This window comes from Scyliorhinus torazame, chromosome 5 (assembly GCF_047496885.1).
Source record: "Scyliorhinus torazame isolate Kashiwa2021f chromosome 5, sScyTor2.1, whole genome shotgun sequence".
Classification (NCBI taxonomy): domain Eukaryota; kingdom Metazoa; phylum Chordata; class Chondrichthyes; order Carcharhiniformes; family Scyliorhinidae; genus Scyliorhinus; species Scyliorhinus torazame.
Window position 1 is genome coordinate 302274073 of NC_092711.1, and position 15721 is coordinate 302289793.

At 44.4% G+C, this 15721-nt stretch overlaps 1 protein-coding gene across 3 annotated transcripts in view; it reads left to right on the forward strand.

Annotated features, from left to right (window-relative positions):
- nkap (NFKB activating protein) overlaps positions 1–14607 on the forward strand; it is a 41080-nt gene extending 26473 nt beyond the window's left edge. For all 3 annotated transcript variants that reach the window (XM_072505834.1, XM_072505833.1, XM_072505835.1), the window contains exons 6-10: positions 3014–3056; positions 8987–9096; positions 9359–9437; positions 13048–13197; positions 14036–14607. In XM_072505834.1, the coding sequence (XP_072361935.1) occupies positions 3014–3056; positions 8987–9096; positions 9359–9437; positions 13048–13197; positions 14036–14210 (557 nt within the window). In that variant the 3' untranslated portion in view covers positions 14211–14607. The remainder of the gene's footprint in view (positions 1–3013; positions 3057–8986; positions 9097–9358; positions 9438–13047; positions 13198–14035) is intronic.
- The last annotated feature ends 1114 nt before the right edge of the window (positions 14608–15721 follow it).

Here is a 15721-nt window from a genome sequence, read left to right on the forward strand (position 1 = left end):
CTTCCTGCTTTCCTTTATGTGTCCTAATAGATATCAGCTCCCCTCTAACCACTGCCTTCAGCGCCTCCCAGACCACTCCCACCTGAACCTCCCCATTATCATTGAGTTCCAAGTACCTTTCAATACACCCCCTCACCCTAAAACACACCCCCTCATCTGCCAATAATCCCATGTCCATTCTCCAGGGTGGACGCTGTTCTTTTTCCTCCCCTATCTCCAGGTCCACCCAATGTGGAGCGTGATCCGAAATAGCTATAGTCGTGTACTCCGTCCCCGTCACGTTCGGGATCAGTGCCCTTCCCAAGACAAAAAAGTCTATCCGTGAATAAACTTTGTGGACATAGGAGAAAAACGAAAACTCCTTACTCCTAGGTCTACTAAATCTCCAGGGGTCTACTCCTCCCATCTGCTCCATAAAGTCCTTAAGCACCCTAGCTGCAGCCGGCCTCCTTCCGGTCCTGGACCTCAATCTGTCCAGCCCTGGGTCCAGCACCGTATTAAAATCTCCACCCATTACCAACTTGCCCTCCTCTAGGTCCGGGATACGTCCTAACATATGCCTCATAAAGTTGGCATCATCCCAGTTCGGGGCATATACGTTCACTAAGACCACCGCCTCCCCTTGCAATTTGCCACTCACCATCACGTATCTGCCCCCACTATCCGCCACTATGGTCTTTGCCTCAAACATTACCCGCTTCCCCACTAGTATAGCCACCCCCCGTTTTTTGCGTCTAGCCCCGAATGAAACACCTGCCCCACCCATCCTTTGCGTAGTCTGACCTGGTCTATCAGTTTCAGATGCGTCTCCTGCAGCATAACCACATCTGCCTTAGGTTTCTTTAGGTGTGCGAGTACCCGTGCCCTCTTTATCGGCCCGTTCAGCCCTCTCACATTCCACGTGATCAGCCGGGTTGGGGGGCTCTTTACCCCCCCACCTTGTCGACTAGCCATCTCCTTTTTGAATCCAGCTCCTCACCCGGTTCCCACGTAGCCGTATCTCCCCCCAACGGTGCCCTCCCGCCCCTACCACCCCACCCCACCCCATACCAGCTCCCCCTTCTCCCCAGCAGCAGCAACCCAGTTAACACCCCCCCCCCCCCCTGCTAGATCCCTCACTAGCGTAATTGCACCCCCCATGTTGCTCCCAGAAGTCAGCAAACTCTGGCCGACCTCGGCTTCCCCCCCGTGACCTCGGCTCCCACTGTGCGAGGCCGCCTCCTTCCTGCTTCCCTGTTCCCGCCATGATTACCATAGCGCGGGAACAAAGCCCGCGCTTCCCATTTGGCCCCGCCCCCAATGGCCGGCGCCCCCAGCACCTCATCCTCCCTCCCCCATAACATGGGGAAGAGAGAAAAGTTACAGGGTCGCAGGATTGACAACTTGGGAAATCATCTCTTCCCCCTTTTCCCCCTCTTCACCCCAAATATTCGCCCCACCACTTTGTCCCAAACGTTCTTTTTCTAGCCCGCTTATTCCAGTTTCTCCTCGACAATAAATGTCCACGCCTCTTCTGCCGTTTCAAAGTAGTGGTGTTTCCCTTGATGTGTGACCCACAGTCTTGCCGGCTGCAGCATTCCAAATTTAACTTTCCTTTTGTGCAGCACCGCCTTGGCCCGATTAAAGCTTGCCCTCCTTCTCGCCACCTCCGCACTCCAATCTTGATATACGCGGATCACCGCGTTCTCCCACCTACTGCTCCGAGTTTTCTTTGCCCATCTGAGGACCATCTCTCTGTCCTTATATCGGTGAATTCTCACCACTATGGCTCGAGGAATTTCTCCAGCCCTCGGTCTTCGCGCCATAACTCGATAGGCTCCCACCACCTCCAACGGGCCCGTGGGGGCCTCCGATCCCATTAACGAGTGCAGCATCGTGCTCACATATGCCCCGACGTCCGCCCCTTCTGCACCTTCGGGAAGACCAAGAATCCTTAAATTCTTCCTCCTCGCATTATTCTCCAGCACCTCCAGCCTTTCCACACACCTTTTGTATTGTGCCTCGTGCATCTCTGTCTTCACCACCAGGCCCTGTATGTCGTCCTCATTCTCAGCAGCCTTTGCCTTCACGACCCGAAGCTCCTGCTCCTGGGTCTTTTGCTCCTCCTTTAGCCCTTCAATCGCCTGTAATATCGGGGCCAACAGCTCCTTCTTCATCTCCTTTTTAAGTTCTTCCACGCAACGCCGCAGGACCTCTTGTTGGTCAGGGCCCCATATTAAACTGCCTCCTTCCGACGCCATCTGGCTTTGTGCCTGCCTTCCTGGCCGCTGCTCTAGAGGATCCACCGCAATCCAGCCACTTTCCTCTCCTTTTTCCATCCGTGTCCAGGGGGGATTCCCTTCTTGTTTACCGCACAGTGTTTTTAGCCGTTAAAATTACCGTTGGGGCTCCTATTAAGAGCCCAAAAGTCCTTTCCACCGGGAGCTGCCGAAACGTGCGACTTAGCTGGTCATCGCCGCACCCGGAAGTCCAGTTATTGTACATTAAGCACTTTGGGACACCCTGGGGATGTGACCAGGACTTGCAAAATACACGTTAATTAGTTCTTTATACTATAACAATGCATATAAGAATTTAATTGAGTACACAACAGACATTTTATTTTAAATTGAAATTGTGTATTAGCTGGAGCAGGATAATCAAGAATGCAATAGAAAATAGCAACAATAAAATATTCCAAAACTTGATATCAGAAAGCTGATTTTACTCGGTTGGATTTTTATCTCCTTTTTCATGCAGCATTGGTGACCAAAGTTATGTGGTCCTGTCTTTTTACATGGCAGTTAAGCATTAAACAGCTCTTGGACCTTTCTTCGTGGACCTAAGCAATGTTTTATCTAACTTACTGTCAATCTTGTTGGATGAAAATCGGACTGCCTTTATTCTGTTGTACTAGAGGTGAATTACCACTTGATGATTTTCAGCCCTGTTGTCTGTAGTTTGTAATTTGTAAATTTTCATGAGTAATTATACTAATTTTGTACTGAATCTAGTTCTTATGATATGTTTTCAGATCAAGACAAAAAGAAAAAGAAGAGAAAGAAATCCCACAAAAAGTAACGCATTTATTCTGTGTCTCAATCTAGCTTTTATCTGCTTAGCCTGAAGCAAATTATCCAGTTTGGCACTTTCTTTACTGTGGATTTATAATATTCACTGCAGCTTTCTTCTGCTTTTGCAGTCTGAAGTCAAGTAACACATTGCAGTTTTCAAAATTGTTGAAGTAGGAAGCTCTGAAAATGAGTTTACATATTAGAGTAAGAAATGCATGTTAATATGTAGACTGGAACAAAGTTTGTAAATCTTTAAGCCCCAGTAGCAGATTTTTGTGTGAACAAAAGCCTTCAGTTATCCAACGGTTTTCAATAATAGATGGTAAAATGACCAGCAAAATTGGACTGCTCTGCAATGATTTGATTTTATATAATTACTTTTGTTTCCTTAAAAACATTGATCGTAACCTTAGTTGTAAGTTGGAAATACTTTCCCTAAGTTTAGTAAATAATTACATGTTTCATCACCATCGTGTAACTTAATTTGTTCATCCATATCACAAATGTGAATCTTTTTTAAAAAATCTCCTTCCCTCTATCCATTTCTAACTTGTTTTTCCTGCTTTTGATTGTTTCCTTGTGTCATGTGTAATTTCCCAACCAAGACTTTGGTCCTCTAGACCATCTTTCAGTTCTATTTTTTGAGTGAAAGCGACAGATGTTTTCTCTCCTCATGTAAACTGGCAGAAATTGTAATCTTGTTTTACAGAGATTCATGAGTATGCTTGCACAGCATACCTTTCAATTGAATTGTCATTTTACTAGTTTGTCACATGTTAAGTATTTTCTTAGTGATCATATTTAGATCATTAGTTGGAAATTATTGTATCCAACAGCCTTGGTGTCTGGGAATGGAAAAAAAGCTGGAGTAAATGGGTGAGAATCAGAATTGACAGTTTGGGCATTGTAAGTCATCATGTATTGGTCTTCAACCACTATATCCCACATAACTCATAGCACACATGCTTGGAATTGTTTTAGGACCACTAGCCAAGATTGTATTTTTCCTTTACACACTCAATCCTCCTGGCTTCCAGCAATCTTTCTGGAACCTGTGAGTGCCCCGCTCTAATGGTGTGCAGTGTGGACTGATGCTAATAATAATCGCTTATTGTCACAAGTAGGCTTCAATGAAGTTACTGTGAAAAGCCCCTAGTCGCCACATTCCAGCACCTGTTCGGTGAGGCCGGTACGGGAATTGAATCCACGCTGCTGGCATTGTTCTGCATTACAAGCCAGCTGTTTAGCCCACTGTGCTAAACCAGCCCCTTTGATGCTGACATCACTGCTCTGTACATACATAGAATCATACATAGAAAATAGAAGCAGGAGACCAATTGGCCCTTCGAGCCTGCTCTGCCATTCGTTATGATCATGGCTGATCATCAAGTTCAATACCCTGAACCCGTCTTCTCCCCCCCCCCCCCCCCCCCCCCCCCCCCCCCCCACCCATCATATCTCTTGATCCCTTTTGCCCCAAGAGCTATCTGCAATTCCTTCTTATCTTTGGCGGGTAGGATCAAGGAAAACCCCAAGGCCTTTTACACATATGTGAGAAATATGAGAATGACTAGAGCGAGGGTAGGTCCGATCAAGGACAGTAGCGGGAGATTGTGTATTGAGTCTGAAGAGATAGGAGAGGTCTTGAACGAGTACTTTTCTTCTGTATTTACAAATGAGAGGGGCGATATTGTTGGAGAGGACAGTGTGAAACAGATTGGTAAGCTCGAGGAAATACTTGTTAGGAAGGAAGATGTGTTGGGCATTTTGAAAAACTTGAGGATAGACAAGTCCCCCGGGCCTGACGGGATATATCCAAGGATTCTATGGGAAGCAAGAGATGAAATTGCAGAGCCGTTGGCAATGATCTTTTCGTCCTCACTGTCAACAGGGGTGGTACCAGGGGATTGGAGAGTGGCGAATGTCGTGCCCCTGTTCAAAAAAGGGACTAGGGATAACCCTGGGAATTACAGGCCAGTTAGTCTTACTTCGGTGGTAGGCAAAGTAATGGAAAGGGTACTGAAGGATAGGATTTCTGAGCATCTGGAAAGACACTGCTTGATTAGGGATAGTCAGCACGGATTTGTGAGGGGTAGGTCTTGCCTTACAAATCTTATTGAATTCTTTGAGGAGGTGACCAAGCATGTGGATGAAGGTAAAGCAGTGGATGTAGTGTACATGGATTTTAGTAAGGCATTTGATAAAGTTCCCCATGGTAGGCTTATGCAGAAAGTAAGAAGGCATGGGATAGTGGGAAATTTGGCCAGGTGGATAACGAACTGGCTAACCGATAGAAGTCAGAGAGTGGTGGTGGATGGCAAATATTCAGCCTGGATCCCAGTTACCAGTGGCGTACCGCAGGGATCAGTTCTGGGTCCTCTGCTGTTTGTGATTTTCATTAATGACTTGGATGAGGGAGTTGAAGGGTGGGTCAGTAAATTTGCAGATGATACGAAGATTGGTGGAGTTGTGGATAGTAAGGAGGGCTGTTGTCGGCTGCAAAGAGACATAGATAGGATGCAGAGCTGGGCTGAGAAGTGGCAGATGGAGTTTAACTCTGAAAAGTGTGAGGTTGTCCATTTTGGAAGGACAAATATGAATGCGGAATACAGGGTTAACGGTAGAGTTCTTGGCAATGTGGAGGAGCAGAGAGATCTTGGGGTCTATGTTCATACATCTTTGAAAGTTGCCACTCAAGTGGATAGAGCTGTGAAGAAGGCCTATGGTGTGCTCGCGTTCATTAACAGAGGGATTGAATTTAAGAGCCGTGAGGTGATGATGCAGCTGTACAAAACTTTGGTAAGGCCACATTTGGAGTACTGTGTACAGTTCTGGTCGCCTCATTTTAGGAAGGATGTGGAAGCTTTGGAAAAGGTGCAAAGAAGATTTACCAGGATGTTGCCTGGAATGGAGAGTAGGTCTTACGAGGAAAGGTTGAGGGTGCTAGGCCTTTTCTCATTAGAACGGAGAAGGATGAGGGGCGACTTGATAGAGGTTTATAAGATGATCAGGGGAATAGATAGAGTAGACAGTCAGAGACTTTTTCCCCGGGTGGAACAAACCATTACAAGGGGACATAAATTTAAGGTGAAAGGTGGAAGATATAGGAGGGATATCAGAGGTAGGTTCTTTACCCAGAGAGTAGTGGGGGCATGGAATGCACTGCCTGTGGAAGTAGTTGAGTCGGAAACATTAGGGACCTTCAAGCAGCTATTGGATAGGTACATGGATTACGGTTAAATGATATAGTGTAGATTTATTTGTTCTCAAGGGCAGCACGGTAGCATTGTGGATAGCACAATTGCTTCACAGCTCCAGGGTCCCAGGTTCGATTCCGGCTTGGGTCACTGACTGTGCGGAGTCTGCACGTCCTCCCCGTGTCTGCGTGGGTTTCCTCCGGGTGCTCCGGTTTCCTCCCACAATCCAAAGATGTGCAGGTTAGGTGAATTGGCCAATGATAAATTGCCCTTAATGTCCAAATTGCCCTTGGTGTTGGGTGAAGGTGTTGAGTTTGGGTAGGGTGCTCTTTCCAAGAGCCGGTGCAGACTCAAAGGGCCGAATGGCCTCCTTCTGCACTGTAAATTCAATGATAATCTATGATTAATCTAGGACAAAGGTTCGGCACAACATCGTGGGCCGAAGGGCCTGTTCTGTGCTGTATTTTCTATGTTCTATGTTCTATGAAATTAAACATTTTGGCCTCAACTACTTTCTGTGATAGTGAATTCCACAGATTCACCACTCTCTGGGTGAAGAAATTTCTCCTCACCTCAGTCCTAAAAGGTTTACCACGTATCCTCAAACTATGACCCCTAGTTCTGGGCACCCCCACCATCGGGAACATTCTTTCTGAAACTACCCAGTCTAATCCTGTTAGAATTTTATAAGTGCCTCTGAGATCCGTAACAGCCTCCCTGAACAGACGCCGGAATGTGGCGGCTAGGGGCTTTTCACAGTAACTTCATTTGAAGCCTACTTGTGACAATAAGCGATTTTCATTTCATTTCAGATCCCCCCTCACTCTTCTAAACTCCAATGAATATAATCCTAACCGACTTAGTGTCTCCTCGTATGACAGTCCCACCATTCCAGGAATCAGCCTGGTAAAACTTTGCTGCACACCCTCCACAGCAAGAACATCCTTCCTCACATAAGGACACCAAAATTGCATACAATACTCCAGGTGTGGCCTCATCAGTGCCCTAAACAATTGCAGTAAAACATCCCTACTCCTATACTCAAACCCTCTCGCTATGAAGGCCAACACACATTTGCCTTCTTTACTGCCTGCTGTTCCTGCACGCTTACTTTCAGCAACTGATGCACGAGGACACCAAGGTCTCGCTAAGTATCCACCTCTCTCAACTTACATCCATTCAAATAATCTGTCTTCCTATTTTTGCTACCAAAGCCGATAAGCACGAGCACAGTCAAATGATACCCGTTTTACAGGACGTAGAGCTGCACATTAGAAAGAAAAGTGGCATGGTTAGGGCTGCAGTATAAAGTACAGCAATAACTTTTGACTCAAATTTCTATTTGAATTAATTTGCCTTTAATTCTTACAATCTCAGACCGACTGTATTTTATCAAAGGATAGGTGAAGTTAGACTCGGGTTGTATAAAATAGTGAAATGGTATTCATTTAAAAAAATAAATTTAGAGTACCCAATTCATTTTTTCAAATTAAGGGCAATTTAGCATGGCCAATCCACCTAGCCTGCACATCTTTGGGTTATGGGGCCGAAACCCACGCAAACACGGGGAGAATGTGCAAACTCCACACGGACAAAGGCCCAGAGCCGGGATCGAACCTGGGACCTCAGGGCCATGAGGCAGCAGGGCTAACCCACTGTGCCACCGTGCTGCCCTGTGAATTGGTATTCATGATTGTTGAGAGGAATCCCACTATCTGGTCCATTGTGTGCCCTCCATTGATTCATAGTTTTACAGCACCAAAAGAGGCCCTTCGGCCCATCTGCACTTGCCATCAAGCACCTATCTCTTCTAATCCCATTTTCCAGCACTTGGTCCGTAGCCTTGAATTCAATGGCATTTCAAGTGCTCATCTAAATGCTTCTTAAATATTGTGAGGATTACCGCCTCTACCATCCTTTAAGTTCCAGAGTCCCACCACACTCTGGGTGAAAAGCTTCCCCTCAAATTCCCTAATGGCCGGCACGGTAGCACAGTGGGTAGCACTGTTGCTTCACAGCGCCAGGGACCAGAGTTCGATTCCTGGTTTGGGTCACTCTGGAGTTGTGTATGTTCTCCCCGTGCCTGCGTTGTTTCCTCCGGGTGCTCCGGTTTCCTCCCATAGTCCAAAGATGTGTGGGTTAGGTGGTTTGGCCATGCTAAATTGCTCCTTGGTGTCCAGGGATCTGCAGGTTGAGTTATTGGGTTACGGGGATAGGGCAGGGTGGACCTAGGTAGGGTGCTCTTTCAAAGGGTTGGTACAGCCTCAATGAGCCAAATGGCCTCTTTCTGCATTGTCGGGATTCTACTCTATTCTGTTCTATTCTAAAGCCATGCTGAATATCCTTGCCCCTCCAAGTGGAGATTAAATCTGTTCCCCAGAATTCTTTCCAATAATTTCCCTTCCACTGATGTAGACTCGCTGGCCTGTAATTACCTGGTTTATCCCTACTTCCCTCTTGAATAATGCTACCACATTAGCTGGCTTCCTGTCCTCTGACACCTCTCCTATGGCCAGAGAGGATACCAATGTATGTAAAAGCGAACGCAATGCTGTAAACTCAGGAGTTTGAGATTAACTTTCACTGGATATACCCATTACCAGATCCAGGTTACATTATATGTTCCATCTCTACTCTGCACCACCCCAAAAATCTTTTTGAGTTTGTAGAGTTATGACTTTGAGAGAGACAAAGTGCTATTTAAAATAAATTACACCCAGAGTTTTTTTTAAACAGGAAGAAGCCAAAGAAAGTGAAAAAGAACAAGAAGAAGATATCTGAATCTAGCAGTGGAGAGTCTGAGGAAGAAAATGCAAATAATGAGGCTATCTGGGTAGAAAAAGCATGTAAGTGTTATTAGACCAGACGGGTACAATCAAAATCCTTCGCTGGTCCTCTGGTTAATTGTCATTTTCATTTTGTTTTGAATGATATTCTATGATGCCGTTTGTATTTATTTACCAAAATGTGGAACTTTTGAAAAATCGACTATCATTCCTAACCTTAGCCTACTCATGTTAAATGCACAGTTTAATTAATAACTTTCACATGGCTAAAAAGAACACCGCTCTTCACAAAATTGCTAAGAAATATATTTTCCTCGTGAAGGTCCACAAGATGGAGAGATTGTGGTTGGTCCTGAAGCTCCCTCGCAACAGTCTGCACAAGATGATGACAAACCTCTGAAGTAAGTGACCTTTTCTTTGAGTAAAATTGAAGCAAACATGAAGCAATTAAATGATCAGCGTTTTCAAATTCTGACAAATAATGAATGGGTCATTTACCACGGTCTAACTTAAAATATTGGCTGTCAAGTCTTGCCCTTTGTTCCCACTTTAGAGATGGACTGCTAATGCTAAACCTTTTTAAAAAAATATTTTTATTAGGGTATTTGCAAGTTTTTATAATAATGACAATAACACGACATAAACATGGTACAATAAACATTTCCATCCCCATCGCAATCTTCACATACCCCAACCATAAAGCAACAGTCTGGCCCTCTTTTCTCCCCCCGCCCCCTTTGGAATACTGCATCTGCTGACATTTTAATTTTCCCCGAGAAAGTCGACGAACAGCTGCCACCTCCGGGTGAACCCAACCATTGACCCTCTTAAGGCAAACTTTATTTTCTCGAGACTGCGAAACCCAGCCATGTCCCTAACCCAGGTCTCTACACTCGGTGGCTTTGCGTCCCTCCATATTAATAAGATCCGTCTCCGGGCTACCAGCGAGGCAAAGGCCAAGACGTCGGCCTCTTTCGCCCCCTGTGCTAAGGCTAAACCTTAAATATACTTTAACTCTTTGACCTACAGTATTATACACTAGGAGAACACACATGAAAAATACTATTATATGGACTTGTATGTCAATTTAAAAACAGAGTATTGATGGGTAATTTGCTAACTCTTTGAATTTAAATAATAGGCCGAATCATCTGAGGAATAGCAGTCACTGTTGGGTTACTACACCGCTCCTATTTTCCTACTCAATGCCAAGGCTCCGTATTTCTGACCCGATCTTCCAAACCATACCTTTCAGAAATGCAGATTGTACCTCTTCCTGGAACCCTTCCTCATAGTGCAGGATCGTCCGGGGGAAGGCGGTGTTGGAGGGTGGCGGGATCCAAGGGTGGAGGGTCAAAGTATAGGTATTGGACATTTTTCAGTATATTTGCTCTTTTATGGCAGTAATTGCTATATTTTGGAAAGTTTTAATTTGCTAGCACATTGAAAAGCTTAGGGAAAATTAAATAGCTTTTCAGTCTCTTTATTAATGAGTGTCAGTGAAGAAAGTGGATAGGATGATAGGATGATAGGGTGGTACGATCAGATTGTGGTGGAATTGGAGGGTTGGGCGAGTTAGAGGGTCATTAGGGGGTATGGGGTGGGGGAGAGTTGTGGGGAGGCAGGGGAGGGAGGGTCAATGTAAAGGTATTGGACATTTTTCTTTTCAGTCTATTGTTTCCTTGGTAACTATCCAGATATGTAAGTTGGGCCTTCCGAAGTCTGACTCAAACACGTTGGAAACCTTTTTGGAGGTTCCTAGGAGCAATTGCCGATCGGAAGTTGAAACTTCTCGAGCAGTTCCCTCAGTCTCTTTATGTTGAGATTTCTGAGGGATTAGCTAGCGCATCTTCTGGGGTACATCTGTGGGCCAAAATGTTATGATGGATTTAATTTTGAACTGAGCAGGGACATCTGTAATTCTCATCCCCCGTTTACTGAAATAGCCAGCTCTGTGGAATGTTTTCTTTTCACCTAAATGTATTAATTGGCCTACTCCTGTTCCTTTATTCCTAATCATCGGGAGAGATCATTGTGGCTGCACAAAGAACAAAAATCTAATTTGAGATCCTCCATTTCTGAATAGTTCAGCATATTAAATGTTTCAGCAACGCACCAAGTAGCACTTTGTGAGCTATCAGAAAGTAACTTTCATCACATAAACATAACCCCACTTGATTCAGTTAGTAGTTAATCAATTGAGATTCACTTAATGACTTTGATTAGATAATCAGTTTCACATCTCCAAGGTTCTGAGGTTGATAGATTTTTATTAGGCATAAGTATTGTGGAGCCAAAGTTGGTTGAAGGAATTGAGAAAGAGATCATCCATTTGAATGCCAGAACAGACATGAGGGGAGGTGGTGGCATAGTGGTATGCCCCTGGACTACTAATCCAGAGACCTAGGGTATTACTCTGGGGTCCCAGGTTCAAATCCCACCACCGGAGCTGGTGAAATTTGAATTCAATAAAAATCTGGAATTAAGTCATGAAACAGTTGTAAAAACCCATCTGGTTCACTAATGTCCTTCCTTCGGGGAAGGAAATCTGCCTACATGTGACTCCAAAACAACACAGCGATGCTGTTGACTCTTTTTTTAAAAAAATATATATTTCTTAAAGTTTTTAAACACAATTTTTCTCCCTTACAATAACCCCCCCCCTCCCTCCCCCCCCCCCCCCCCCCCTCGTAACAAAAAAAAAAAACGAGAAATCATGCAGAGCAAGATATATACATGGCAAAATGATATATTTACACAGCTTTGTACACTGGCCCTCACCCGTACGTGTCAGTTTCCCCAACCCTTCATGTTATCTCTTGCTCATCCACCCTCCCAGGCAGTCTCCCCCCCCCCCCCAGGACATCCCCTCCACCCAACCCCCCCCCCCCCCATGGTTGCTGCTGCTGCTGACCGACCTTCCTCTAACGCACCGCGAGATAGTCTAGGAACGGTTGCCACCGCCTGTAGAACCCCTGCGCAGACCCTCTCAAGGCGAACTTAATCCTGTCCAACTTTATGAACCCAGCCATATCATTTATCCAGGCCTCCAGGCTGGGAGGCTTTGCCTCCTTCCACATTAGCATGATCCTTCGCCGGGCTACTAGGGACGCAAAGGCCAGAATGCCGGCCTCTTTCGCCTCCTGCACTCCCGGTTCGTCCACTACTCCAAATATTGCTAGCCCCCAGCTTGGCTTGACCCGGACTTTCACCACATGAGATATTGCTCCCGCCACACCTCTCCAGAACCCTTCCAGTGCCGGGCATGACCAAACATATGGACATGGTTCGCCGGGCTCCCTGAGCACCTTCCACATCTGTCCTCTACCCCAAAGAACCTACTCCACCTCGCCCCCATCAAGTGGGCTCTGTGGACCACCTTAAATTGTATCAGGCTGAGCCTGGCACACGAGGAGGCGGAATTAACCTTACCTAGGGCATCAGCCCACAGACCTTCCTCGATCTCCTCCCCCAGCTCCTCCTCCCATTTACCCTTCAACTCTTCTACCAGCGCTTCCCCCTCTTCTTTCAACTCCTGGTGTATTTCCGACACCTTGCCCTCCCCGACCTACACACCCGAGATCACCCTATCTTGAACTTCTTGTGCCGGGAGCAACGGGAATTCCCTCACCTGTCACCTCACAAAAGCCCTCACCTGCATATATCTAAAGGCATTTCTCGGGGGGATGCTGTCGACTCTTAACTACCCTCCCCACTGAAATGGCCGAGCAAGCCACTCAGTTGAAGGGCAATAAGGGATCGGCAACAAATGCTGGCCCAGCAAACAATGCCCACATCCCAAGAACAAATTTAAAAAATAAGTGACTCTTGACCCTATTTCTCTGTAATAAATACATATGCCGTTCTTGTGTTTATGAAATCTTTTTGCAATCTGATGTGTATGAAAAGTTAAGGAATTTCCAGAAGAAAGTGTTTTTTGTGGCATGTTGTATATCTGTTTTGTCAATTTTTGCTGTATTGCTTATACACTTAATGGTCTCTGTCTTCTAGTTATGGACATGCTCTGCTTCCTGGTGAAGGTGCTGCCATGGCTGAGTATGTGAAAGCTGGGAAGCGTATTCCACGGAGAGGTGAAATCGGTCTGACGAGTGATCAGATTGCGGCCTTTGAACACTCTGGTTATGTAATGAGTGGTAGCAGGTAAGAATAAGAGCTCTCAGAGCAGTTGAGGACAACGTTTTAAATGTACAAATATGTGAAGTGAAGGGGAAAAAGTGGTGTCTGATGCACCATGTGGGAATCAGCTGCTCAGTATTAAGATTTTGGTGCCAAATTCTCAGAGCTGGAGATATGGAGCCATAACCTCTTGAGTGGCAATCTGCATCGGATTACCACTACATACCCACTTACCTGCACTAAAATTCTTAAGTGACTGTCTTGCCCGACTTTCCTGACTCAGGCCAGGTGTGATAGTGGGAATTCAGAGATGGCAATGCCATTGAATGTCATGGGGAGATGGTTAGATTCTCACTTGCTGGCGATGGTTATTGCCTGGCACTTGTGTGGTGCAACTGGTACTAGCCCCTTATCAGCACAAGCCTGAATTCTAAAGTTTTGAGCACCTGCTATGCCTACTGTTCAAAAACAGCAGCTTTTTTTGTGTTCTGAAATGAATGTAACTGAAACAAAAATACCTCCTATTTGCAGAGGATGTGGTGTATGAATTATAAACATTCGCCACAAAATTATTGGTTAACTTGTAAAAACCTGTGTTACAAACTTAACGTTTAAGATATCAGATGAAAATCTGAAGCATAAAAATAAAATCGGGCAGAATGTGGAGATCTGAAAATATAAGAAAATTGCAACACAAAACTGTGGAGGCAGCTTTCAATATTGTTTTAAAAGTGCACAGAGATATGGTTGAATTGTTCAAGAAAGTGATTCTTTAAAAATTATTTTAGTACATGAACGATCCTGATGATTTGTTTATATTTTTAACTTCCGATTTGTGAGTTTGAATATGTTTTGTGTGCAGACATCGGCGTATGGAGGCCGTGCGTCTCCGGAAAGAGAACCAGATTTACAGTGCAGATGAGAAGAGAGCTCTAGCTTCATTTAACAAGGAAGAGCGACTAAAGAGGGAGAACAAGATCCTGTCTGGCTTCAGGGAGATGGTGCACAGGAAGACAAAAGGAAAGGAAGAAAAATAGAGACTTGATTTTTTTTTTTTTAAAACAACCTCTAGTATTGTGTTTTTAAAAAGGAAATTGGTTAAATGCTCAGGAGGTCAATCAGCATCTGAAAAAGAAGAGTGTTTTAGGTGGGTAATTATAATGTTAATATATTTCCTTCCAGAAGCTAAATGACCTGCTTTGTATTCCTACTCGGTTCTGTTGTTTAGTTCTATTTTCAACATTTATAATTTTTCTTAAAATCTTGGTGTATAACTGAGCCTTGGATGTTATAAATTCATTCTGTTTTTGTTACAGTTGTTGGTTCCAATTGAATGTTAACATTATACACTTAACCTTGATTTCCTACTGTACTTCTAAATTTTTATAAAATAACTTCACTGCTAACTTGCTATAAAATTATGATAAAATTGTTCATATCTTGTTTGACTGATTACTTTTCATTTGTATTGCATTCAGTTGGACAGCAGAAAGGGGAGAGTTTACCATATATGTCCTGATTCTAACGGTAAACAGATCAAACATCTCAAATGATCTTCAAAGGGATGTTGAATATATTCCATCCTGACTGGTGGTGATGTAAACCTTGATCTTAGATCTCACCTTCAATCGTACAAGTGATAAGGTTAACCTTAAGAGTCACTGAAATTTAGCACAAAAGCAGACAAGCTCAGAATCTGAGAATTCACGTCACCATGTTAAATTGGTGTAAGGGGATAGTGTTTGATGTTTGGAAAATGAGAGAATTACTCAGTGCTCCCATCCATCTGGTTAATGATCTAAACATCGGCTAACATTCACACGTGGCGTCCCACATTTTGAGCTAAAAGCACAGATTTTGTGGTGGTAATGGTGGAGCTGTCCGCATTTGCCGTCATTAATTCACTGAAACTGACAGCAATTTTGGGAGTTTGCACCTGCACAGAAGTACCAGTTCCAGTCGATAAGTCTACACTCTCCCAGAAGGTGTTGTTGAGGTTCTCCTTAGAATACAATACCTAAAAAAAAAAAAATCAGGGAATTCTTGAAAACTTCCACGTTTACTGTCTCACTGTAAAAACGTTACCCCTTGTTGAATGAGGTATCACTGGGTTTTAACTGGTCTACTAACTTCATAATCTCTGCTGAACACCTCACAGGCCCTAAAGAGCTAATATTTATGGAATGTCAAATTGCTCCATTATAACAAAATTCCACATTTTTAAAACTAAAAGTTTGTTTAGCTTGTATCTTAACGCAAAATTAAAATACTTGTTTATTTTGATATCTGACACTTTAAATTAAAAGTGAAGAATAAAATGCTTTTAACTTCCTGGTTTGCTATCTGTGGATACTTCAATGCAATAGGCTGCCTATCCCGATTGTTGACACTGCTGCTGCATGCCTGAAGATTCTCCGAGTTGCTCTGACTTGGCAGCAGATTTAAACTGCCAGGAAAGGGAAGGTCCCCACCACAGCGAACGCTGGATCTTTGTGGGCCGCTTTCGTTGAGATCAATGGCGAGCACCAATGTTTTGCTTCTGACAGCA